Source organism: Bos mutus, chromosome 19, assembly GCF_027580195.1.
Source record: "Bos mutus isolate GX-2022 chromosome 19, NWIPB_WYAK_1.1, whole genome shotgun sequence".
Lineage (NCBI taxonomy): Eukaryota > Metazoa > Chordata > Mammalia > Artiodactyla > Bovidae > Bos > Bos mutus.
Window position 1 is genome coordinate 25,518,381 of NC_091635.1, and position 26,920 is coordinate 25,545,300.

The following is a 26,920-nucleotide window of genomic DNA, read 5'->3' on the forward strand; positions in this document are numbered from 1 at the left end:
AGTTTTATTTGGACTTTCAACTTGTTCAGAGAGCTCAGGGGCCCCACCTCCCCTTTCCAGTCCCCCTTCCCTGTTTCCCCTCCCTAGGGGGACACTCAAGGTACAATGCCATGTGTCCCTGGAGTCCTCGACCCCTTGCCCGCCCCGACACACCCCCACCCTCCCCTGCACTGAGGAGGAGGGGAGGGGTGTGAGGAGTTGGGGGACCTGGAAGCGTTGGATCAGAATGGTACATGCACTGACAGCAGCACCCACTGCCCCCGCCCGGGCTGAGGCCTGGGAGAGGCTTGCAGTGGAGGAGAGTGGATTCATCGTGGGGCAGCAGGCTCTTGCCTGGGAAGCTCCCCACCTCAGCCCTGGGGACCCCCTGGCCTCCTGCTTACCCGTCCTTCTGAGGGTACGACTCTGAGGTAGATTTCACAGAGGGAATGTGGGTCGCTGGGGTGTGGGAAGGGGGTTAGCTCTTTTGAAGTTGATCTCCACAGCACCCTGGGCCCATCCTCAGGTTCTGGCCTGGGAGGCTGGGCTGATGACATCCACCCAGCTATCAGAGGCTGAGTCACACCTGGGCTCCAGGGCACCTGTGGTGTCGGGGCTTGAGTGGGGTCAGGTTGGGGGGACGCATCTGCCTTAACAACCTGCGCCTTGATGCTGGGGGCTCCAGAAGAAGGGCATGGGCCTGGGAGGCAGACACAGATGGTTCACCGGCCTGAGGGTCATGGTGCCTCAGGGCAGACTCTTGGGGCCAGATGCTCCGAGTCCTTTAGGGTCCTCCCTCTCCTCTCCCACCCTCCCTATTCCCCAGGGTGGGCTGAGGGGGAAAACAGGGCTGGCCTGCAGGGAACGGCAAGAAACAAGATGCCTCCTTCCCCCATTGGGGGGGCCCATGCCACGAGCTCCAACCTGGCCAGGGGATGGAGGAACCGGCATCAGTGTGCAGGGCAGGCTCTGGGACCCCACAGGGAGGCACTCCCGGGACAGAGCACAGCCTGAGAAAGGTGGCCATCTGGGTAGGGGCTGGGGGAGCTTCTGGAGTCTTCTGATACCCTCCTCTCTCCCAGGCCCAAGCACTAGACACCTTCTTGGATTCAACTGTTTGAGAACAGAAAGGCAGAAGGAGAGGCTGGGTAGGATACGCCCCTCCCCATCCCAGCCCTTCCCACCTCCCCAGCAGTAGCCAGGGAGCTGGGGAGAGCCTTGGCTGACCTCCCAGGAAGAGTCAGGGCTGAGTGGTGCCTGGACCAGGGAAGACGGCACACACATTGACTCAGTAGCTAGTGGAGGTATCTGGGGGTCGCAAGGGGCAGGGGCCCCCCACGAGATTCATGCAGCATTCAAAGTGAGTGAGTGTTTGGGGGTGATGGGAGAAGGAGGAGAAACTGCCAGTGGGTGGGGGGAGGCACCCTAGATCTTGCTGTTCTCCAGGTGGGAGTCAATGTGTTTGATGAGGGCATCATCTGGGTACCCGACTGGGAAACCCAGCTGGCAGAGGGGGCAGCTGAGAATATCGGAGCCCACTGTCTCCATCAGCAGCTGTGGGGAGAGAAAGGAGTTGTTTATGGTCCACATCCATCCTTCACAGTCCCCACTTTCCAGCTTGCCCTTTCCTAGGACTCAAGACAGGGAGCGCTGTGGCATGAGAAGGCGTCTGGGCACTTCTCCTACATCACCCCCTTCCTCCCCCTCCCTAACCACTTTCCACCAGTTAAGCACCCACTCTCCCAATCCTGGGCATGGTGTCCCCAGGTGGTGCTGAACAGGGAGGTAGGTATGCTCAGCCTGCCAGGATATCTGCAGCAATGAGGGGAGCCAAGACCCAGACATGCCCTCAGAATTACTCGGACACAGCTCCCTGGTAACTCAGAGCAACGGATAACCCTAACAATGTACAGCCCCGAAATAATTTTGTCTGACTCTGGAATGTATTTTGGTCCTTCCAGGTGGCAAGGGTTGGCTCTGACATCCAGGAAACTCACTATTTCTGTGAAACGATACAGCCCTGAGAAACGGTTGTCTTCTAGACAGACAGAAAAGGGCAGGGGCTCTGAGGCCTGATAAACAGAACTGAATGAGCAGGGCTGTCCCTGTCGGGACCCAAGACCAGTGTCAGCATGGCCTCCACCACCAATTAATAGATGTTTACTATTGGGCCAGGCACTGTGCAGAGTGCTTTGGGTTCACCGCCTCCCTCTTGAGAATTCTCTAATGGAATCAGATAATAAGTCATTGTCCTCATTTTCCAGATGAGAAAACTGAGGGCCGAAGAAGATAAAGAAGCTGCCCGAGGTCCCAAAGCTATTAAGTGTTGAAGTCCAGAATCAAAGCAAGGACTGTTGCTCTAAAGACTGGATCTTTAACCATGAAACTGAACAAGTTTTAGAGTGTGGTCCCAATTCAAGCCAAGAAAACGCCACTGGAGAGAGAGGGGGACGCGCCGTCCGGGGGAGGAGCGTGGAGTCAAAGGAAGGTAGCCCCGCCCATCATTCGGTGCGAAGCCGAGGGCGGGGCTCCCGGGTCGACTGGCCAGAGTGCACTTACGTTAATGGACGGCCAGGACTGCGCGTGCTCGGCGTGGGCATAGGCGGTGGCGGCCGGTGACTCGGGGACCGGGAAGCCCGCGCAGAACGAGGCGCAGCGGATGGCGCCAGCCTCCGGGCTGGGCGGACTGGCGGGCACGGCCCACTCCTCCTCCTCCGACGGCTGCTTCTCGAAGCGCAGGCGGATGCCCTCGAAGGCGCGCCGCGGACTGAGGGGCCGGCCGGGGCCGTAGAGCTCGCCGCCGTAGGCCCGCGGCTTGGGCAGCGTGGCCGCCTCGGCTTGCAGCCAGGGCGGGGAGGCGCCCGCGTAGCCCGCGCCCTCCGCCATCTCTGAGTAGCTGCGCCGGCCCTGGAAGCCAGCCTTCACGTGGTGGCTGGGCGGCTTGGCGTAGGCTCGCTCGGCCAGCGTCCTCTCCCCGGGCGGCGGGGGCGGCGGAGGCCGGGGCTGCGGGGCCGGGCAGGTGGGGGGCCCGGGGGAGCGGCGCTGCGGGCTGGGGGACTGACACGGCGGCGGCACCGGCGAGCGCCGCTGCGGGACGGGCGACGGACAGGAGGGCGAGGCCGGAGAGCGGCGCTGCTGGGGCGAGGGGCAGGGGGGCCCAGGGGACCGGCGCTGGGGGACAGGGGACTGGCACGGGGGGCACGGGGGGCATGGGGGCGCCGCGCGGGCCGGCGGGGAGTGCGAGGGGCACTGGGGGGCCGGGGAGTGGCGCTGCGACAGCGGCGAGTGCCTCTGGCCTAGAAGAGAAGCGGAACACGTCAGGTGACAGGGGTGAGGATAGAGGACGTCAGGACTGGGGAGCCCAGGCCTTGCCAGCCACCAGTGCCCACCCACTCTCCTCCCGAGTGGAACAGGCCGGGGCACCGGGGAAGGAAGTGGAGGGCGGCCACTGCTGCCCTCTGGTCCTCTCACCGCCACTCCGGGCCTGCTCCTGCAGCAGCGTCCTCAGAATCCTCCCCTGCAGCGAACTCAGCTCCCGAAGCCGGCCCAGCTCCTCTGTCAGCTCCGTGTAAGCCAGCGCCAAATTCACCCTGAAGGACACCCAGTCACCCGGGTCAAGGCTTGACCACAGCCTGCCCTGACCCTGAGGTCAGAGGGCAGAGAGTGGGTAAGAGGAGAAGGGAAGTGGGTTTACTGTCACAGCTGTGGAGGAAGAACGGCCTCTGCCCTGGCATCTGGCCCTCCCCTCCCAGACCCTCCTACCCCCACTGCAGAAATTCTCTTGGGCATTAAGGGCCACCTCAAAGGGGAACCTCTTCCAGGGGGTTCCCTACACCTTACCTGGGGCTAGGGCAGTGGTTCCCAAGACAATGGGTGGGGGCTGGAGCGCTCAGTGATTTCAAGGGCTCCCTGAATCTGTGTATTCACTGAGCACTGTCTGTGGCCTGAACACATCTCATACAGGTATGTGTGAATGTGTTTCTAATCTGTGCAGAAACTGTGGTGACAAAACACAGATTCATCCAAAAGCTGCACTGAATTTATAGTAGCTTTTGTTGCTATGAGTTTTCTCAAAGTACTCATACTAATAGTGAAGTACAATCTGCGTATGGGGGCGGGGGCCAGAGGAGTTCTCACCTTTGGAAGATTAGAGACCGCTGTTGCACAGCCTATGAAGAGCCCCATTCTGTAAGTGAAGACATGGCCTCCTGGCTTGGCAGAGGTGCCGACTGATACACTTGAACCCAAGTACGCCTAGGTCCACTGCTTTGCTCCTTTCAGCCTTGCACCTCCCAGGACCACCAGGGAGCCCTTTACCTGGAGATCTCTGTGAACAGCTATTGTGCCCAGCACACCTCCAGGGGGCACCACTCACGTTAAGCACCTAACAAGTTGCCTTCTTCTGGAACTTCACTTGGAGTTCCTCAGACACAGAGATTATCATCACTGTGTTCGTATTCCCAGCATCTTGTCCAGGATCTGGTACCCGGTAGCTGTTCAGTAAGTCAATATTGAATTGAGCCTCTTTTATCATTTTTCTTTCTTGTTCCCTTTTTTTTTTTCCTCTTTTTTGCCAGGCCATGCAGCATACAAGATCTTAGTTCCCTGGCCAAGAATTGAACCTGTGCCTCTTACTGTGGAAGTGTGGAATCTTAACCACTGGACCACCAGGGAAGTCCCGCTTCCCTTTTTTCCCTCCCACTTCCTGCTCAGGCCTCCAGGGCACCCACCCTCATGGAGCTGGAACAGACTCAGCAAAGACTTCAACCACTTCCTTTTCTCTCCCTTTCTCTTTGGGTCCCTTTGACCCAGAATTGCTGAATGAAAGTTACCATTCTCAGCACTGCCCCTCCTCTCTCTCCCACCCTAGCCTGCACACCTCCAGGGAGCCCATCCTGACATCACAGGAGACTGTGCCATGGCCTTGGGTCACCGCCTTCATCTCTGATCTGGGCCTGGACAGAGCCTGGGAGGCAGGGGATATTGTTTCCCCAGATCTTGCCCCCTCACCCAATCCAGAAGGGACTCTGAACTTTGTGGAAGTTGGAGCTGGAGGGGAAATGGCAGAGAGAAGCTTGGCCACTCCAGAGGGATTTTGTCTCGGGGAGGCGGGGGGCGGGGGGGTTGCCCCAGTAGCTGGGAAGCAAGGAGAGGGCCGTGCTCTCATCTCATGGTAACGGGACATGTAAGAGAGGATACATGTGAATGGGAGGGAGCAAAGGGAGGTGTGAGACCAGTGTGATGAGTGAGGAACAGGGTGAGTGAGTGAGTGAGTGGGTGTGTGTGAGTGTGTGTGTGTGTGTCTGACCAACCCCGGAGAAGAGGACGGGAAGTCGTGAGGTTAGGGCTTCAGAGGGCAGGAAAAGCCGAGGTGCAGCGGATAGATGGTGACTGAACTCCCTCGCTCTCGCCTTGTTCTCTTACTAATCCTGGGGCAGAGCTGGGTGGAGGGGGAGCCCTCCCACAACAAAGCTATTTTTAACTCATCTGGGCCAAAGCCAAATTACTGCAAACAGGCTGGGATTCTGGGGAACAACCCCATTTCTTAGGGAGGGAGAGTGCCCTCTACCAGTCTGATGGTGGACAGGAACAGAGGGAAGGAGTCCTTTGGGGAGCCTTTGCCAAGGTGCTGCAGCCTCTGTCCCATCTTATCTCAGCCCTTGGGTGTCCTATGTCCCCCACCCTCCTCCTCTAGCACAGGTCTATGGGAAGGAATGGTATCACCTTCATCAGACTGAAAGGTCCAGTCTATGGCCCATAGTAAATTGGGGACTTCCCAGTGGAAGGCTCCCCACTTCAAACCAAGGGGATCTGAGGGTAAGAGCTGCATCTCTTCCCTCAGACTGGGGGCCTTCCAGACAATCATGCTAACCCCCCAGTGGTGAGGGCAGGAGGGGGCTCTGGGTAGGGCACAGATGGAACATCCCCTCTGACCGAGCAGCCAGTTTCTCTCCCCATCTGCTTTCACTGCGTATCTCAGGTGACAGATACAGGTCGTCGCCTTCACACCCTGCCTCAGAGATCTCACCTGCCACACTCAGTTGCCAGGCCCCATCTCTCCTCTTCCTGCCTTCCTCCCCTTGTCAGGAGCTACCCCAGTTTCCAGCCCCGAGTTCCTGGCACCCTCCTCGCAGCAAAATAGACAAGGCAGCAGGAAAAGGAAGGGAGAAGGCTCTAGCCCAGGACGCCCAGCCCCTCCTCCAGCTCTGCCCCCGCCCCTGCCCCGCTGCCCCGTGTCCTGCAGGAGCTCCAGGCAGCCCTCGAAACTGCCTCTGAGACCCTGGGCAAGGTTAGGGGGACCAGACCTGATGCTCCAAGGCGCTGTGAGACCTTCTTCCTGCATTGGGTGACTACCTACCTCAAGATTCGCAGGCCCGGGCTGCTAAGTACGCTAACGACCCGAATGACTCACGTTAGAAAACACTGCCAATTCAGTGGAAAAAAAATCTCAACTTCACAACACAACCAACAGTTGCATGCGTGCACCTGAATATACATTCCGCTTCCTGGCCCACACCTGAGTGCTATTTTCCACCATCACGGCTGTTTGGGAAGGCTGGGTCAGGTGAACAGCAGCAGATGCCTGCATCTGGGTGCTTCCTCATTGCTTAAATTATGGAGGAGAAGTTCCGTCTGAGTCTCTCAGAACTTGGGAAGCATCCAGAAAAGAATCATAATCTGTATGAGCCCTTATCAGAGGCCAGGCATTGTGCTAAGAACTTAATCTTCAGGACAACCCTGCAGTGTTGGCCGGCTTGTTACCTCCATGTTACAGATGAGAAAACAGAAGCTTACAGAGGTTAAGTCAGTTGACCAAAGTCATAAAGCCTAGTAATAGTGGAGTTGCTGGAATGGGAGCTCTGGTCTCCAGGACGCTGAAGTCGAGGCTACTGACTACTCAGCTATCAACTGCCTTCCAAAAGGATCAGGGAAGGGGGAAAGGATAGGTGGGAAGGCAGCAGAAGGCTAAGAGGAGGAGAAAGAGGCTGGGGACGTCCAAAGTGGCCTGGGATCCCTGAGCATCACCAGCCCTGCCCGGGGAGGGGAGAGCAAGGTGCTCGTCACGTGTGGAAGTGGAAGAACAGAGTTTATATTAAGAGGCCAGCTGAAGGTCACAGAGCAGCAGTGGCACAAAGCAGAGACTCAAACAGGCTCTTGGCACCTCAGCCTGCTGAGCTGGCACCTTTGGAGAAGCCAGAGTGCAAATGGCAGTGCTGGCAGGCAAGAGGGCTCCGAGCCCCTGTACACGATTCCACCCTCTGTTGGCTTATCCTTTCATTCTTTCTTTCCACAAATAATTCAGGGAGTTCAAAAACTCATGTGGAAACAATCATCTTCACTGTTATTGATAAAGCAACAGAGATGAGAAAGGTTAGAGACCTAAGCATCTGCCTCTGTAGAAGGCCTCTTTCTGCCCCAAACCAGCTGGGAGACACACGGGCTTCTGAGTGCAGTGTCTTCCTGGTTCACTGGGTGCCCTGTGATGCGCTGGAGCCTCCAGGAGGATGCAGATGTGGCAGGGTCAAGATTCAGGCTAGCACTGGGTCATGGGATTAGAACTAGGGACGGGCTCGAGGTCAGGATTAAGGCTGGAGTCAGGGTCTGATAAGATCATCTTCCGTCAGGACTAGAGACTGAGTTGGGGTCAGGATGAGGGATAGGGGTTACAGACAGGGATGGGATCAGGATCAGAGGTGGTCATGTGGTCAGAATCCCTGACTGACATAATCAGGAGGAAAACAGAAATTCAGCATTCCCAGCTCCTCCATCCTTGTCCACAGCTGCCCCCGCTGCCCCCCAGCCACCTCACCCTTGCGGGGGCATTTAAGGACCAAACTTTCCACTACCCACAGGCACACCCAGCACTAGTCTTCCCGCCTGGCCTGACCCTCAGGGAGGGGACCACAGGCACCGGGCCGTGGAGCGGACTTGAGGTTGCGGGCTGGGGAGGAGGAAGTCGCTTGCAACAACCCAGCGATCTACCACTTCCTTTCAGGCGCCTTGAGCCCCTTCACTCTCCTCGACCAGCTATGACTTGCGGTCCACAGAGCCCGGCTCTTCATGGCAGCCCCTGCCACGCTTCCAGCTCAGCCAGATCTTTGTGTCTAGAAAGCCTCCCCAGACGCAGCTAATGGAGCAGTTTCACAGCAGGGTTGGAATCAGAGTCCTCCTCCAGGCTGGGGGCCCACAGATCCCAGTTTGCCCAGGGCTGTCCTGGTTGACAGGAGTCACCTGGCAGAATTATTAATAGGCCCTCCTTTCACTTTCAAAAGTGATCAGTCAACAAATCGGGCTGCTCCTCGTGTAAGGACCTCCGACCTGTACAAGAATTTGAACCATAAAAATACCACAGAAGTGCTATTACCCCATCGTTTCAGGACCTGCTTGGTATTTGCACTTAGTTTCTCTGATTTGCTCAGGGGACAGCACTGTCACATGGTTTTTGGTGAGACTCAAATGAGATTTTACAGGTAAACTGCCTCGCACGGTGTCTGCTGGAATGAGGACTCGGGGAAACGCCTTGGAGATGGGAGGTGAAAAGGGGAAACCAGTTTTGATCCATTTAAGGAGATACCAGCTCAATGAGTTTGGTTTGAATGAGGGGAGGATGTGGTGTTCCTCATCGAGGGAGAGAGCGTGGGTAAGAGCTGCTCTCTGCCTCCCTGGCAGGGAGAGGGTCAGAGGTGGTTCAAAGCCCACCAACCCCTCAGACCACAGTTAGGTGGGCATGGTGGGCCCCCGACTTCAGAACCCCTCCCCACCCTTGGGGAGCCCCGAGGCTGCAAGTGCTCAGGGCTTCAGTCCTGTGGGCCGGGCGTCCGGGCTGAAGGAAATTTGAAAGAAAGGAAGTAGGGAGGGTGAGAAGCGTGAAGGGGGAGGCCCTGGGCCCGCTGGCTCTGGGGCATGAGACTGAGCTCAGGGTACACGGGGGTCTCCGACTTCCGTCCTGACCCCCCTACACTGCCCTTGACCTCTGTGCAGAGTTTCCATCCTCTCTCTCTGAGTTCACACTTCTCCCCTACCACTAACCGCAAGCCCACGCAGAGGCTTGTGGGCGGAGAGAGGGGTGGGGGGGGGTGGGCGGAAAAGCACCCAGGCTGCAAGCTTGAGCCCCCCATGTTGGGGAAAAAGGCCTGTAGTTTTCCCCCTCATCGCTCATACTGAACCCCCATCTTCTCACAGGTGCTCCCCTCGTGGATGAGCCCCCTCCTTCACTGGTCCTGCACCCCCTCACTGAGCCCCTTCTAGAAGCCCCCTCTCCACAGTCGCCCTTCCACCCTCAGTGCTAGCCACACCCCCAGGAAGGCCGCACTCAGGACCTGAGACCCTGAGTAGGCCAGAGGAGGGGCCATGGGTCTGCACTTCTCGCTTGGCTGGGACCCTTCTGGTCTCCGCTCCCATCTCTTCCTTCATTATTGCCTTTAGCCCGTGGTCACTGAAGGCCGGTCACCTTCAGTGGCCCTTCCCCTGGGCACTGACCACCAGACGCTGCGCTGACCAAATGGCCGGGAAATCTTGCCCCGAGGTCAGATTTGGAGGGTGGCGATCTGGTCTGGGTGCCCATTGTCAGAGGAACACTGACGATGGTCTTGTGAACCAGGGGTTGGGATAGGGGAGACTGGAAACCTTGGGGCTGGGCCTGCCTCCAGGCCTGGCCCCTCAGCACCGGGTGGCCTCACAGAGGGGAGCTAATAGAGGCAGCGGCAGTGCGGGGAAGGCTATGTGAACAGCCAGGACTCCCACGGTAAACGTGACGACCACCCTGGAGGCATCTACGCCAAGGAGGGGAGCACCTCTTGGGATACAATGAGTTCCCACGGAGGCGTGGGCTGGACTCAGGAACCTCGGTGGCCCTCTCTTCCACCTTCACACCTCCATCCAGATAACCCACCTCGGCTATCCTCTCCTGGAAGGCCCACATGTAAAATTCCCACGCACCTGAAGGGTCAGGCAGAAGTAGAAGGAGGGGCTGGCGCGGGGAAAGGAGCTCAGAGCACGTGACAGAGGCCTCCCCAGGTGGGAGGACAGGGGAGGGAGCACTCGGGAAGCAGCTTATTACTAAAAGGAGCTGAGCTTATAAGAAAATAAAACTACCGGGGGAGTGAGGACTTCCTCTGAGAATTAACTCTTGCCAAGCTGGGGCTGTCCAGAGATGCTTGGCCTGAAAGGAACTGTCAAGCTGGGCAGGCAGGGCCTGGCTGGCTCCAGGGGCAGACGTCCGGGAGGCCGTGAGGCAGAGTCCAAACCATGGAGACCCGGGGGAGGAGCTGGAGGTCACCTCTGGTAGGACCAGCCCGGAGCAGAGCCCAGCTCCCTCTGGCTAAGGGACAGGGTGAGCATAGGTGCCCTGTAGGGGGGAGGAACAGGGGCTGTTCTGGCCAGGATGAGTGGCATGGATGGCACGACCTCCAGAGGCATCTGTGGGAGGGAGTCTCTCTTTCCCACTCACTTGGCCCCTGGGGACGTGCCACCTCTTCTCGGCCTCCCCCACATCACCTTCCTCTCACATCCCTCAGCAGTGATGGACCGCTGAGCCTGTGAGGGAAACCTGGGGCCAGCGAGGTGAAATCAGCAGAGCTGAGCCACTCAGCATCCCAGGAGGGGTCCCTGAGATCCGAAGCCTGGAGTTCAGACTCCAGCCAAAAAAAAAATCCTCTCTCTGGGTTCAACCTATTGAGGGAGGCTTCTCTACTGGTCTTCTGGGAGGGAGGTGGATTCAGTGAGCCATAAAGGGAGCTACAGTGTGACTTTAGGGGCAAGCTAGGATTCTAGAACACGTGTGTGTATGTGTGTTTTCCGGGTCTGGGCATACAGGCTAGGACAGGCTCTGAGCGCCAGCCACAAGCTAGGGTGGACCCTCTCTGCAGAGGCCCCTAACAGTGAGGAGTCCCACCCATTAGTCCCACAAACTAGGTTCTCACTCCCCAGCTATCACAGCTCCACCCAGGTCCTCACCCCAGGGTGCAGGGGGAGGTGAGCGTACCCCTGACTGACCAGAAGCAGGGAGGAAGGTGAGGAGGCCCAGGGGGTCCCAGAGCCGGGTGTGTGTGTGCTGGAGGGTCGGCTCCTGCCCTCTCCAGGCCTCAGTCTTCCCCACCAATGAAAGGAGGGAGTCTGCATCATACTCCTCATCTTGTAGGGGGAAGGCTTAGGCGGAAGGAGGTTTGTGCTCTATTTCTCAGAAAGTGGGAGAGGAGGAGTTCGGGTGCGGATGTGAGAGGCACCAGGCTCACTGCTGCCAGGCTGCGTGCACCCTCTCCCTGGCTGCCCAGTGCTGCCCCAGAGGCCCCGCTACTCGGCGCCCTGCTGACACAGCGCCCTTCCCACCTACTGCTGCTTCTCTTTAATGGCAGGATCCCCAAGGATCACCCCAGCCTAATATGTTCTAATTCCTGAGTTGCTGCTGCAGGAACTCAAGGAAGTCTGTCCTCTCCTAAGTCTTAGCTTTATCTCTCCTGAGGTAGGAAACAAGATACCACAATCCTGAAAGAGACCATCATCTCCTTCCTCCTCGTCAGGGAGGAGCTGGTTAACCCAACTGGCTGGGCCTTGTTACTGGGATAGCAAATGAGTCCCAGAGAGACCAAAACTCACCAGAGGACACAACACAGCAGCAAAGCTGCCGAGAAAGTCTCTCTCAACCCGACACCTCGACAAGACACAGGCCTGGTGCCAGAGAAAGCAAAGGGAACCTCCTAGAACCTGAGCATGCCAGAACCTCGCCTCCTTCCCTGTGAAAGACGCAGAGCCACACAAGCAACCCAAAACACAGCCCTGACTGCTTGGAAGAGAGGTTCCCCCAAACAATGTGGAGGGGGAGGAGTGAACCAAAGAGGGAACCTGGAAAATGCCACCCCCTGGGTTGCAGAGGTTAAGAGGAAGAGGATTACAAAGCGACTTACTGATCATCCCCAACTCTTTTCACCCACGCCATGTCCCGCTCCGACTGGTTGGAGGCTAGATCCTAAGGGAAAGATGGAGCAGTCAGACCCCAACCTCACTGGCCTGGACCTCCCTTCTTTACCATTCCCAGGGCGGGTCTGTACTCAGTGAGGAAACCCCAGATCTCTGTAAGAGTTCTTTCCAGCAGCTCCCAGCACTCCACAGAGCTCCACAGGTGCCAGAGCAGGGGCCTGGGGTTGGTGCCCCCGCTTTTACCTGGGCCCGGGTCTCCTGCAGCTGCTTCAGCTCCCCCTGCAGCCGCTCACACTCGGCCTGGAGCTGCTCCTCCCGAAGCTGAGCCCCTCGGGCCTCTCCCTGGGCAGCCTCCAGAGCCTCTTCCAGCCGCCGCCGCTCCAGCTCACTCATACTCGGCGTGGCGCCTGGCCAGCCTGCTGCAGAGGAAAGGACAATGTCACGCTGGAACCAGCTGCTGGGTACCCTCCACCCACTCCCAGATTAACACAAAGTGAAACAGGTGAAAACTGCAGCATGAGGGTTCCAAGAGAGACAGCCAGACGGCAGCCACCCCAGGATGACAGATAAACCTCTACTGAGAGCAGAGGGCAACGATGGGCTGAGTTGCATTTTCTAACCTTCCTGGAGGTCAGGGGAGAGACAAAATGGGCTTTGGAAGAGTTTCCCTGGTCGGACTCTCGTCCGCAAGCATCCTTAGGGGCCTCTCCTAATCGCAACCGAAGACAAGCAGGGGGACTCTGGGTGGGGCCGCCCTCTGCTGGCATATATAGGAGTTGCAGGAGGAGGCTGTGAATGAAGGATTTAAGGGCGAGATGTCAGTTGGGAGAAGCTGGAGTAATAACGTGAGGTGAGGGCACAGTTGGTTAAGGAGGGATGAGGTGATTATGGGAGAAATTTAAGACAGTATAAGTTGAGCGCCGAAGAACTGATGCTTTTGAACTGTGGCGTTGGAGAAGATTCTTGAGAGAGTCCCTTGGACTCCAAGGAGCTCAAACCAGTCAATCTTAAAGGAAATCAGTCCTGAATATTCACTGGAAGGACTGATGCTGAAGCTGAAGCTCTAATACTTTGGCCACCTGATGCAAGAACGATTCATTGGAAAAGCCCCTCATGCTAGGAAAGACTGAAGGCAGGAGAAGAAGGGGACAACAAGAGGATGAGATGGTTGGATGGCATCACCAACTCGAAGGACATGAGTCTGAGCAAGCTCTGGGAGACGGTGAAGGACAGGGAAGCCTGGTATACTGTAGTCCATGGGGTCACAAAGAGTCGGACACAACTGAGTAACTGAACTGAATTGAATGCGGCGTTGACTAACAATCTGAAACCCTGGAGGTGTCCAATAGGGTTGAAATGGGGGGCTGGCTGAGGGGACTTTGGAGTATGGAAATCAGGGGTCACTGAGAGCTCACCGTGACTCAAGCTGGATCCCCCTCTCAGTGCCAAGTAGTGAAGGTCCAGATCAGCACAGGGCGGGGCAGGGGCGGGCGGGGGGCTCAGGCTGGGAAAGTCTACATCCCGGAGGCCTTGCTGCTGCCGCAGCTGCTGCTCCAAACCACAGATCTGCCGCAGGTGAGTCTCCACCAGGGCCCGCTATAGCGGGAGAAAAGAGGGTGAGGGTCTGCACGAGGCCAGGGCACCCCAATGGGCTCCCTAAACCCAGGACTTCCCCACGTCTGGGTATCCATCACCCCTCTAAACTGAGCGGAGGCCCCAGGTCACATATCCCAACTCCACTCTCCAAGTGGCCATGAGTACAAGGTCCCTCCCATCAACTGCAATGCAGATGTTTCTGCCCCTTGCAAGGTCACAGTTAATGCCTCTTCCCTGTCTCTAACACAGAGAAACACTTCTAAAAACACTCAGCCCCCTGTCTGTACACTGCCACCCCCTCAAGAGCATAAAAGCTTCCATGTGTATATGTGACGTAACTACTCTGGGCTTTGTGTACCTCATCTGTAATATGGGGCTAACCACACCTACCTCTGAGGTCAGTTTGTTACAAGGATTAAAATCAGTAAATATACCTGAAGAGATAAGAATTATGCCTGGCACACAGGTAAGTGCCATGTAAATACGGTTAAGTCAAAGCATTTTTACATGAATGTCCCATAACAGCTCAGCAAGGTTGTTATTATTTGCCCCACTTCTCAGAGGCAGGACAGAGGCTAAGTGACTTGACCCAGGTCATAGCTAGGAGTCAGTAAGAGACCACGTCTCCTGATTGACACCTGCCCACTTGCTCACCTGCATGGCCATACTGTGACGTAGAATCACACACAGGCCAAGGCCCATCCCAGCAGTCACAAACACCTCCAGTCCCCTCTGCCCTCACCCATACAGCCTTCCAGCACAGTGCTATAGGCAGAGGGTCAACCCAGCATGAGACCCAAACATACACACAGACTCACAGTGTTCTACAGGGCTACTCACATAGTCATCTTCTGTCACTGCATAGTCAGGATGTACACAGAGCTGCTCACAACTTGCATGACACCCACAACCCCACTCACCAGACGTGGACACTCACAGACAGACATGAACACGCGGAGTGCATACCACAAGCACACAGCCAAGGTCACACCCTCAAGCACCCAGGCTCCTTGGACCTCACCATCTCCCCCAGCTCCGTCTCCAGGTCACTCTTCTCTACGCAGAGCTTCTCGTAAGCCTGGATCATCTCCCCAAGCTGTTCTTCCTGCTCCTTGTTTTTCTGCAACTGGATGAGGCACAGAGAGGGTAGAGGGCAGCCAGAGTCAGGCCTACCTTGACTTGAGGGCAGAGCAGCACCCTGTGCCTCCCACCCCCACTGCCAGCACCCAGTGGAGGGGCAGGCGGACTTGAAGCTGGTACTGTGGAGGACCATGGCCATCTATGATCAAAGAGACGGAAGGCCAGAGGCTGGGGTTGGGGATTATCAGAGGTGGATTGGAACAAAGACTGGGGGAGGGCTCACCTCATGCTGGAACTGGTTGAGCCGTTGCTGCAGGCTGACTTTCTCCACCTCCAGCAGGGAACCATCCTTGATTTCATATAGAGAGAAACCGTGCTCCTCCCCAAAGTCACTGATCAGTGGGTACTGCAAATGAGGTAGGCCCTCAGAAGAGCTTCAGCCTAGCTGTGTCCCCATCCCATAACCTGACTCAGAGTTCTAGCCTCTCCCTCCCAGTTCCAGTGGGATCTGTTCATCCTAATTCCCATGGCCCAGGAAGCGGTTCCCACCAACCAGATCTTTTTTAGATCTAAGGTCTAGTGCTCCTAAGAGGATCCCTCCCGATCCCTTCCTGATTGGTGCTGGGCTCTCCGGAGTCCCCATCCATCTAGAGCAGCCACAACCCTCACGAGGGATCCTCGAGTGCCCAAGACCCCTCTTTCAGATCCCTGGAGTCTCTGCTGGATCTCCAGCAGCCCCCTCCCCTGCCACACATACAGTCAGACCCCCATCACACCCAGGTTCTGACCTTAATCTCGTAGACTTTGAGGCGGCGGCGGAGGGTGGCATTCTCCCTCTCCAGGCCCCCAGCCTCTCCTTGATGTCTCCGTAGGCTGTGATCAGGGCAAAGTGGGAGGCAGAGCACATGTCCTCTCCCAGCGAGGGGTCTCCAGGGGCATCCAGCCACACCTCACTGGGCCCCAGGGCCTCCTGGGTCAGGATGCTGATGTCATCCTCAAACATGGACTCCATGGCAAGGGCCTGGGCCACAGCCCGCCCTGGGCCTCCTGGGAGAGCAGGAGCAACGGTGGGGAGGGGGCCCAGAGCTTGTCCCAACACCCCTTGTCCTGGCCTGAGGAGCTCTATGGCCAGCTGAGATGCAGCCTGGTCCTGCCCCTGTGTCTCACAGCTCCCTCCCAGACCCATCTTCTCTTCTCTGCTGCCCTGGGGAAGGGGCTGGGACCAGAAGCAAGTAAGACTTGCGGGGGACAGAGGGAGCGGTGACAAATAGGGACAAGTAAGCGAAGCCAGAAGCAGAGAAGGACTCTTTCTGGAACTCAGGGAGACCTGTGGACAGGAGAGCGCTGCCTTCCCAGCACAGGGGGCCCAGATGAGGCCTGCCTTGACTTGCTCCTCAGCCCCCTCCCCACCCCAGGCCTCACTTCCCCAAATACCTCTCTGACAAGCTCCTCATGCCAGGCCTCAGGCACCCCTGGCTCCTCCCTAAGGAAGGCCCGGTGCTTCTGGGAGGGTCAGCCCCACCACTGTCAGCACATCCTCTGCTGGGCCCCCGCCCAACTTCCTCCTGTAGGATCCCAGAGTTCAGGAAAAGGAAGCGCCTCCCCAACTCACACTGGGTTTGTGGCAACCCTCCAGGCCCTCCTCACCCCTGACCAGGGACCCACAGGAAGTCCTCGGCTGTGTCTGAGGGAACACAGAGGGGAAAGGGGCTCTGGGAGAGGCCTCGGGGCTCAGGTGAAGAGGGCAGACAAAGAACTCCTAAGCCCAGCCTGTGTGCCTGCACACAGGGAAGTGGGGAGCCCTGGGAGGGGACAGGAATGACTCAGGGCTCCCGAAAGAGTAGGCGAGGGGGGGCGTGTGTACTTCTCCTGGCCCTGTTTATGAATGTGTGTCTGTGGCTGGCATGTGTGGGGGGAGTGTGTGTGTCTGTGAATGAGTGTAGGTGTGTCATAGTCAATGAGCGCCTTAAGCGGGGATGCAGGCGGGGGTCGGATGTTGGGAGAAGTGACCGGGAGGCCGTGAGTGTTTGTGTGTGCACGCGTGCGTGAGCGTGTGTGAAGGGTGGGCACGTTCGGGGCCGTGTGTCACGTGAGGCACTATGGGAATGTCCGAGGTGTGCGCGCGCGCCGGAGCATGTGTGCGCGTAAGACAGGGGGCTCCCGAGGTGTGAATTGAGGCAGTGGGGTCCGCGACCTCCCAAAGCCGGGCAGCAAAAGCCTTGGATGGAGAGGGCTCGGGCCCAGGCCCCAACACCGCCCCGCATTAAGTGCCAGGGAAACGCGTGTGACCGGGTCTGAGTAAGAAGTGTGTGCGCGTGTTTGTAGGGCTGGCCCCACCTTTAACCCTCTCCTCTCCAAGCCTATCCCCTCTCCCCCAGCTCCGCTCACCAGCGCTCACCACACCCCCGACCCCCGGCCGGCCACCTCGAGCCCAACCCCACGAGCTGGGGCTCTGCCGCCTGGGGGATCGCGACCCGCGTTTGCTTCCTCTGCATTCTCTCCCTTCGGCCCAGCGGCCCCGCGCGAGCGCGACGACAGGCGGATGAGGAAGGGGTGCCTCCTCGGCCCGGGCCCCTTCTGCGGCCCCTTTAAGAGCCGCCCTTTAAACCCCTTTTGCTCGGCCGACAGAAATTGTCGCCCCTCCCCTCTCAGAGGCCGAGACCAGGCAGCCCCCTCCCCCACTGCCGCCGAGCCCCGGGCCCCTAGTCCACCTCCCGGGGCCGGGGAAGGGGCTTCGGAAGCGGTGCGGCCTGAGAAGCGGCAGAGGAGGGGGGAAAAAGAGAATGCGAACGGCCGACGCCGGACCCTTCCCCTCCCTGCTACCCTGGACCAGCTGCGGGCCAACCTCCTCTCCAGCCCACCCCGCGACCCCCGGGGGCCGACCCTAGGCGCCGCTCCCCTCCCCCCGCCCAGCCCTGCCGGGACTCACAGCTGCTGCCGGTTCCTGCTGGTAATCGCAGCTTACCCCCTCCGCCTGCTCCCTCCCCAGACGGGCACCGGTGCCCCCACCCCCCTGGCACCGCGCTCCGCTCTCGCCCTGTCGCCGCCGCCGGGTCTCTCCCCACCCCCCACCCCTCCCCCCAGCCCCCCCTCCCTCGCTCCCGCCCCGCTCCTCCTCCGCCGCCGCCGCCGCCGCCGCCTCCTCCTCCTCCTCCTCCTCCCCGGCTGCTCCGGGTTTCTCTGGCTGGGAAGGCGCCACGGACCCCGCCGCGGCCACCACCACGTGGCGAGGGGCGGCCGGCCCCCGCCGTGCGGCCCAGCCTGGCTGCGCGCCCGGCGCCCACCGGCTCCCTGCCGCGCGGCCCGCGCTCCGCGCCCCCTCCCCGACGCCTCCCCACGCAGTGTGGCGTGGCGGGTGTGTGGGGGCGTCTGCGGACAGCGTAGGGACTCGGGTGGTGCGTTGGGATTTGCTTTGAGGATGTATATTTTATGGGAAAGTGAGATTCTTTATTGGATTGTTTTGGTCTTTGCTCTTTTGAGAAGGAAAACATTAGACCTACTCTTCATTGCTCTTCGGGGAGGGGGCATTGTTCTGATAATAAATACAGTAACCGTAGGGTTCAGTCAGATTAGAGTTAAATCAGTAACTTTGGAAATGAGAATGAACTGAAGAGAGACAAGTTTATTAGGAAGGAGAACAGCTTCCCTCTCTCACACACAACCCCCTCCCCCAACACACAGAGGCACCCACAGGCCAGCGAAATGAACAAACAGATTTCACCCTTTCCACAAAGAGTACTTGAGCACCTGCCAAACTGCTGGGCAGGAGTCACAAGTTTTTGTCCCTTCCCCACTGTGTGACCTTAGGCAAGTTACTTAACCCCTCTGAATTAAATTGTCGATAATTCCTGACCTGGACAACTGTAGAAGAGGAATGGGGATAGGAACTAAAGGTGATCTGTGACTTGTCTCCTCTCGAGTGTTAAAATCTTTTTGGTTATTCCCTGATGGATTAAAAAACGTGGGCAGAGGCATGATCAGCCTGGCTGCAGTACGGAATGATCTGGGAAATTCTGGAGGACTCTGGCTAACTCCTGACAAGCCAACCCTGGAAGCAGGGTATAGGGTAAGTCAGGGGCTTTGGATGGGTTCAGTATTTAGCTTGAAGCCTCACATCTGGAGAGAAGGTTCAGGCTGCTGGGAACCTGAGCCTACGTTTTTGGCTACTGGAGGAAGAGGTGGTGAATGTGGAAAGGACAGGAAAAAAGGTTTCTTGCTTGCTGTGAGCTTTGAGAAGCAGCAGCAGCAGCTCCCATTTTGCCCCACTGTAGGGAGAAGAGTGGACTGAAGGGTGAACTCCTCCCAGAAGAGCCAGCAGAGGCTCTGTACTCCTTCCTTTCAAAGAAAGGGATTCTGACTGGCTTTCTACCTCCTTTGCTGCTGTTTTCCCTTCCAGTCTCTCCTGCTAGGCTTTTACAGTCCAGAACACTGGCTCTTTTCTGAGCCATGTGCGACAATCTACCTGCCCTTTAGATATGAAGGCTACCCAGCTGGGACCCCACTAATCCAGACTGTACAGGTTCTCTTCCAAAACTCTTAGAAGACCAGGCAAAAGACTGGAGGCTGGGCTTAAATGTAGTCGGTTGCCTGAGGTCTTAATGACCATGCACTGGGCCATTAGCTGGACCTGAAACTGACTGGCAGACCTCTCACTGGAAAGGGTAATGGGCCCAGGTATAGTCTAAGCACACACTCTACAGGATTAGTTGTCAGCTCCTGATGCTTCTGAGCTGGTCAAGGTTCAGCCCTGAGTCACGTGGCAGGGCCAGCCCAGTGATTTATCTGGGATTCTAAGCAGTTGGTAGCAAAAGCCCAACAGATATTATGCCTGGTTCAGGTGCCCCCAAAATACCTCCTTGGAATCTAGACCTAATTTCATAGCATCCCCCCATTTCTGGCTCTGTTGTTTGTATTGGACAGACACTGAGAACAGGAACTGCATTTTATCCGTCCTTATCCCCAGCTGCCCTGATAGTACCTGCTCACTGTACACTTATTCAAGGATTTCTTGAACACCTGTTGTCTCTCCTACCCTCATGGAACTTATGTTCTAGTAGAGGAGTCAGATGGGAAAAAAAATTTAATAAATGAAACAATTATAAATTGTGATAAAGAGTAAGAAGACACAAGGGGCAACAATAAAGAATAATTTTTTGGGGGGTGGGAATCTGCTTTAGATAAAGTAGTCAGAGAAGGTCCTCTGATGAGGTAATGTTTAAGCTAAACTTTAAAGGGTAGGAAGGAGTGTTCCTGGTTGAATAAGTGGGTGAAGTTGTGTGACTTTGGATGTTACCTCTCTCACCTGAGAAAACTGGTGATTGGTCTGAATCCCTTCTAAGAACCCATATTATCAGGGTTCATCATGATAGAGACAGAAAAAGGTAAAACCCAAGGTCCTGGGGAAAGTGGGGGGTGAGAGGAAAGGCGGGAATGTGGTGGATGGCTGAGTTACTGATGGGAGAGACAGAAGCAGGGCCCAAGTCACCCCAACATGTTTTCTCCTTGGAAATCAGGGTGGGGACTGTCTCCCACTCCCAGGACTCTTGCTCTGGAGAAACACTATTTTTCCTGTCCCATTCTTCCCTGAAATGGAGGCGGTGGTGTTAGCAGCTGGCAAAAAGATTGAATCAAAATAAAATGCAGATGACTCAAATAGAATCAGGCAGGCAGAAAAATTGATTAGACACATGTGACAATGCTGGATTCGGTTGCCACCTTAGCCCTCCCGTTCTAGACCCTAGATTAGGGTTTGCTCCAGAACCATCCTGGGATTCCAACTGTAGCTGATAGTCTTCCATCATATCAGGGGTTTGTTTGCACAGTGGTGCCAAGACTCATTCCTTCACCGGATCCCCGTTTCTGTGGAGGTAACATACATCCTCCAATCAAATCTGCAAGGTTTGGGTGCAAAGTTTATAACTATTTTGTGCTTCATATTTTTCACAACTATGTGCATTTCTGCTGTCTCCCAATTAAAAATTAGTCTATAGGCATACCTTGTTTTATTGTACTTCATTTTATTGCACTTCCCAGATACTGTTTTTCACAAATTGGAAGTCTGTGGCAACCCTGCATCGATCAAGTGTATTGGCACCAATTTTCCCACAGCGTTATTTTTAAATGAAGGTACGTACATTCTTTTTCAGACATATTGCTGTTGCACACTTAATTGACTACAGTATAATGTAACTTTTATGCACAGGGAAACCAAAAAATTGGTATGACTTCGTTTATCAAGATGATCGTCTCTTTATCAGGACGGTCTATTAACAGAATCCACAATACCGTTGAGGGAGGTATACCTCTACTGAATTTTTGAATACTATGTGCTGTCCAGCAGACGTGAGCTCCATGGGAAGGAGGTTTTATTTGCTTCATTCACCACTGTATCCCTGGAGCCTGGCACATAATTCAGTGATAGTTATTGATCAGTTAATTAATGCATGTTGAGATCCTGTGCTTAGAACTTTCTATTTTCCTTCATTGGGATCCCTATTTTGCAGACGAGGAGTCTCCCGATCAGAAAAGAAGAATTTGCACAAGGTTATACTCTAAGGACTTAGAATATTTCGAAGGGCAGGGCTCAGAAAGTAGGAGGCATTGCTCATTGGAATGAAGAGCTAATTCACAGGAAGCCATTTCTTAATTCTTTTCTTCAGGATGGTGACAGGCTGCCCCTCTGCATCCAGAGCTCAGGCCCGGCTCCAAAGCTGAGACGTACTTTGCTTTCAAACAAGAAGGTATGTTCCATACCAAGAGTTAAGCTCAGGAACTTACGGCCTAGGAGCACTTGGGAGAGGGAACAGCTCAGGCCTCCTACCCAGGCTGCACTGCCCATGATTGGCTGATGGCACAGGGGTAATTCAGAGGTGGAATGCACTTTCGGGCCACCATGCACCAATATCCACCCTGCTCCCCGGCCCTGGTTCCCCAAAGCTTCTATCTCAGAGGGCAAGTGAAACAGAGAAGTACAGGGAGAAGGTTCAAACTCCAGCTGGGAGTAAAGTTGGCTTTAGGAAGTATGTCACACACCTCCTGCCTCCATCCTTGAGCTGAGGTTGACAGTTGACAAATGGTTCACAGTGGACCTCAGAATCAAGGCAAAATGACTTCATCGTTTAATTCCGAAACCCCTTCATCCATGTCTCTCCCTGCTTGTTACCTGTAAGCTTGCTGGGAGCAGTGGCTCATCTGCTTATTCTTGAGCCGCGCACAGCAGTCTGCAACAGTCCAGCGGGACAAGCGCAGCATGGGGAGTCAGCACTGCTTCGCTTACCAGTCTTTGGGCAAGGTTCTTGCCCCTTCTGCACTTCTTTTCTCCTCTGTGAACTGGGACTAAAATGGTGTCTTTGTTATAGGGTTGATGAGGGTTACTTGTATTAGTTTATTTAAGATGCTTATTACAAGCCTGGCATCTTGTTAAGTGCGTAAAATGAACACTGTATGACTAACTATTGACTAATCCTGCTCCCATTTCTCTAACCCAAGGTTGAGAGGCTAGCCTGAAGTCATCCAGCAAATGAGGGTAAGAGCCAGAAGCCCAAGCCTCTGCCCTTCAAAGGCTAAGTGATGCCATTTCAGAGACTCCCTCAGTCATTAGTTCAACAAATATTTATAAAGGTCTACTATACTTCAGACACTGCCCTAGGCTGAGGAAAACAGTCAAGGTCACCAGATTTGGGAGCCTTCATTATAGTTGGCAAATCTGGCAATAAATAAGCAACAGATGTACCTTTACACAGTGCTGTGAAGGAAACGGATGGCCTATCTTAAATACATACAGTATGGGTCCTTGTTTTATATCACTAAGATGGACAGGATCGTCTAGGACAAATCAGAGAAAAGCTTGCCTTTTGGCATCTGACTGGCCAGGGTTTGAACTCTAGCTCCATTGTGACCTTGGTCTGATAAATTACCCTTTCTGCCCCTCAAGCCTGTATATTCTCCCATACAGCATTCTGCTAAGGTTGTGAGAATTAAGGTATAATAAAACATAAAATCTCAGCGTTTACAATTTTTCACACCAGAGAGGTCAGGCTGGAATCCTTGACGAGGCCAGGTGCAACTAACCTTGTACTTTTATGTCCTTTCTCAGTGTTAGTTGAGAAGGGAGTTCAATAGGAATGGGGAATTATCTGGAGGACTGTTGGGAAGATCCTTCAGGGACGCAGCTCCTCCTCATTATATAATGAACAGATACCATTCTTTGCTCCAAGTATACTTTCAATGGAGAAATGTTCTTGCCATCACTCAAAATTTAATGCAGTCTAGTAAGAATTACAAGTTACCCTCTAAAACCCAGTAATCTCCAAAGTTGGGTACAGAAAAAAAATATTAGAACTCCTACTTATATTTATTTTTCATATGATTGCTTTTTAATGTTTTTGTGTCTTATGATCACACAATGTACAGGTACAGTAGCACAGGCATATCATCTATCAACACATAGGGTGTGCATGGTCAAAACTTTCTTACTGACGGGTGTGCGGTCAGAAATGGTGAAAGGCCACGTGGAGGCTAAGGTAGGAAACGAAGGTCAGCCCTCATTTTACTCGCCCAACATAAAGTAAGAAAGTGCACTTTTCCATAAAGTAGCCTGCAGGCATCTCACTGCACTAATAAACCGCAGGGTGAAAGAAAGGACCGTTTCTTAATCTCAAGTTAGTGTTCTTTCCTCTGTAAGTTTCGGGTCTAGGGGGGCAGAGGTGGGGAAAGAGTGTAAGCAGAAATTAAGTACACGCTGCAAACTAAAAAATCCAACTTTTGGATAAGCCATTAGACAGACCAGATCATTAGCCTGAAAAGTATGCACAAGACAGGACAGGCTCCAGCAGTTTCAGATTTCTCTGGACAGGAAACCTCCTCCACGTAGTTCTTTCTCACTGCCTCATTTGTAGCAAACTGTTCCTCACTCATTTCCCACTGTACTACAGTAGAGCTTGTCCTTAGATGTGGCCTTCCTCTCCCCAACTCACACATCTATCACCATACATACCAGCTTCTTTCAAACAGCTCATTTCACCTCCAAAAAGGTGACACCATCTAGAACCAAAAATGAAGCAGCAAAATGTTGAAAATAAAAATAAAGCGGACTTTATTTAGAAGATAAAGGTGGTGGTATCAGTTTTGGTTAATGAAGTTGGGCTCAAGTGTTTTAACAGGTCTTTTACTGCCATCACAGACTGGCATGCCAAGGGCATTCTGAATGCCAATTACAGATTGAAGTTGTCTAAAAATCCAAGATGCTATCAAAAGCTGATGGAGTTTGAATTTTTCTTCAACTTGGACCAACACACTTTTATATAAGAGTGACTAGATTACTTGGTTCTGAAAATGAAACTACTACACTGAGCAATTCCCCTCCTCCACAAGTCCCTAAGGCAATGTTGCAGTTGCCTCTGACAGCCAAAATCTCAACATTTCAACAGAAGGGAGCTGGGAGGAACTGGGGAAATGAAAAGCAAAATTAATAAATGTAATTGTAATTGATACAGGCAGCTGCCACTTGTGGCAAACCAAAGCCTAGTCTGATGCCATTTTCTTCACATTTCACTGACATCTTACCAGACAGTAATGACATTCTTGAAGGAATGTGCCAAGACTAGAGTGGGGAAGGCCCAGACAGTGAGTGGACAGAATGCATTTTGCATCCAGTTGCCTTAGGTGTTACAGTTGATTAAGGACAAATACCCAGTGGGAAGACCTACTAGCCAAAGGTAACTAGAAAAGAGGAGGATAATAAATGCATAACCAGTGCAAAGAAAACTGCGAGGCACCAAGACCACAAACCAACCAGCCCACTTTCCTCCTCTCCATCACTGAACGGATCTGGGAGAAAGCATTAGTAACAGCACTTGTCAACTGCTTCCCTGGAACAAAACATGACAAAACACACGGAAGGTTTTGTTTTCGTTATGGTTCTCGGTGTACTTTATTCTCCTGCTGTCTAGCTAAGCAGCCCACACAGGACAGAAATGGGTAGCACTGAGGAATGATCAGATTTTTTTTCTCCCCAATATTCCTGCCCCCTCCCTAAGCCCTGACCAACCCTTATCAGGAATGGTTAGTAGATCATCCTTTCCCTCAAGGAACAACTAAAATTTAAACAAGGCATTAGAAGGCCAGGTCTCTTCATAGGGCTTAGGAGCTGGTGTGAGCTTTTTATTCACAATGGAGCATCTTTCCTTCAGACACCTGGATTTTTTTTTTTTTTTTTGTACACTGGTTCATAGATCGGCACTTGACTTTGAACCTGGCACCAAAAGGCACAATATCTGATACCCTGTACAAGAGCTATTAGAGATGCTGCCATATGGATGGGCTAAACTGAGCCAATCCCACTTATGAATGGAAGGCCTGAACAGGGAGTTGGCAGAGAGAAAAAAATGTAAGCCCGTATTTTTTGCTAGAATGGAAGTAAAAGTGGGAAGTTAAGGTCTTATTTTTTAATCCTCCAAATACCAGGAAGCAATTTAAAATCTTCCTTGGTGCTTTTGAAAGCAGCATATTCAAAACGCCAGCAAAAACTCCTAATAATTGCAAAACCAAAAGGGGATCAAAGCTCACCGACATCCCTCCTTATTGCTGAAAGAGGCTAAAACCAAAATTCAAGGTGCCCTGTTCCTTTGTAAAAGGGAAAAAAATTGTCTGATTTATCATTATCATAGCACATCACACTTTAAACAAAAATATTAAAGCGTGTGACCAGGGTAATGTTTTGACACCATTTTATTAATCTTCAACTTCAGTGGAAAAATATAACCTTTTCAAGTGCCATTTTCATCACAAGAGTTCTAATGTATATATGTGTGTGTGTATATATACACACACACATATGTATTCTTTTGATCACTTGGTTTTGATGTGCAGCAAGAGACCAATACCTCATTATAATCAATCAAATAAATGAGAACAGAAGGCCAAGCAGTTTCCAAATGGTTATTTTATCAGATTGTTTATAAACATTAAATTTATCCTTGTTTGCAATCCAAAATAGTTACCTGAAGTTTGCTGTTTGTATGTGTTTTGTTTTTAGTCTGTTTTCTAAACTCTTTGGCACAATTTTCTGGGGGCGTTCAGACTACCACAATACACGTCAGGAGGGAACTTTTCTTTTGTGCTGCCAATTCTGAGTATTTAAATTTTGGTTTGTTTGGGTTGTGGCTTTCTTTTGAAGTCTGCATTCTTTATTTGTAACAATGTATTTTTATTTTTTCTATATCCTCTAACTCCAGAGTTTGTTTTTTCTCCCCCCACCCCCCCCCCACTTCTACATTCACAGTTGAACCATATTATTAGGAAAGGCGCCTTGATGAAAAGATCAGGATGGGAGCTCTGACCATTCGTCAGTGTTTTCCCTAAAATTAAAAAAAAAGAAAAAGAAAAAAACCCAAAAAACAAAACCTAAAGAGCGTCTTTCCTTTTTTTTTCTTCTCTTACATCTCTTGTGCTGCATCAGTAGACCGAACTTCAGTTAGTTTTATGAAATGCAACATCTAACCCCTTTTTTTTTTCTGGGAAAAGGAAACTGCAATGACTTGAAGTTGAGAATGTGGATACCGCCTCATTCACACACACTCATTCTCAGACTGTAAAGAATCCCGCACCCTCCTTTTAGCCGGCACGCATACAGTACCAGTACCGTGTGGCAAAGGTACACCAAAGGTGGGCTTGAGGCTCAGGCTCCATCTTTCTCATCAGTAGCAAAGGCCAGGCTGCCTTTTACAACAAAGCACCACAGCTGAACCCAGTCCCTCCTCCTCTCCCAAACTAGTCATTCCACTCGGCACTGGCCAAAAGACAGAAAAGCTAGTTCTAGCCTCTCCTGGGAAGAGAGCTTCCTTTTTTATAAGCAAGTAAATCCACTGTTTTTCTCTTTTCCAAGATGGCCGACGTTATGGTTTTCTAGGAAGTCAGTGCTTACTTAGCTCACTAACAGCACTGCTGTTGGTGGCTGCAGCTGCTGCTGTGGCAGGATTTTCAATATGGTGTGTTTTCAAGCCTCACTCACTCATTCTCTCATTTCCCAAACATTCAGCATCCGTGCACACTCCTCACTTCCGGGTTTTTCAAAAGATTGGAGATTTCCAGTGGGGGTCTCAGGTTATCATCCCAATGGTAACAGATCTAAAAACAGATGGAAAAAAGGTCAATTTTTGAGATTGCATATAGCCAATAGAGCCAAACATCTCACTGATTCCTACAGTTAAGTGCTCAAAGACCTGAAGTGAATGTCAACTTTTCAAGCACTGATTATATTTTTATTAGTTCCCTAATATGCCATCTACCTGCTTTCATTAGCACTTACAAAGGGTGGGAAACTATAAAGATAAAACTCAAAATGGCCAAT

The 26,920-nt window shown here is 53.4% G+C and overlaps 3 protein-coding genes across 3 annotated transcripts in view; 1 reads left to right on the forward strand and 2 right to left on the reverse strand.

Moving 5' to 3' along the window:
- Positions 1-16,942, reverse strand: TBKBP1 (TBK1 binding protein 1). Its single transcript, XM_070389754.1, is given in 11 exon segments — positions 1-1,533; positions 2,539-3,275; positions 3,451-3,569; positions 11,883-11,944; positions 12,139-12,314; positions 13,311-13,491; positions 14,513-14,617; positions 14,855-14,977; positions 15,360-15,421; positions 15,424-15,618; positions 16,006-16,942. Coding segments are annotated over 10 exon segments (1,854 nt in total). The 5' UTR covers positions 15,584-15,618; positions 16,006-16,942; the 3' UTR covers positions 1-1,404.
- LOC138983944 (WAS/WASL-interacting protein family member 1-like) overlaps positions 16,706-26,920 on the forward strand; it is a 12,989-nt gene continuing 2,774 nt past the window's right edge. Inside the window, exons 1-5 of the mRNA XM_070357321.1 lie at positions 16,706-16,715; positions 16,950-17,521; positions 18,541-18,637; positions 20,605-20,697; positions 21,231-21,311. Of these exons, the coding sequence (XP_070213422.1) occupies positions 16,706-16,715; positions 16,950-17,521; positions 18,541-18,573 (615 nt within the window). The 3' untranslated portion in view covers positions 18,574-18,637; positions 20,605-20,697; positions 21,231-21,311. The remainder of the gene's footprint in view (positions 16,716-16,949; positions 17,522-18,540; positions 18,638-20,604; positions 20,698-21,230; positions 21,312-26,920) is intronic.
- The window catches only part of KPNB1 (karyopherin subunit beta 1), a 24,387-nt gene continuing 21,108 nt past the window's right edge, over positions 23,642-26,920 (reverse strand). The window contains exon 22 of the mRNA XM_070389752.1: positions 23,642-26,697. Within this exon, the coding sequence (XP_070245853.1) occupies position 26,697 (1 nt within the window). The 3' untranslated portion in view covers positions 23,642-26,696. The remainder of the gene's footprint in view (positions 26,698-26,920) is intronic.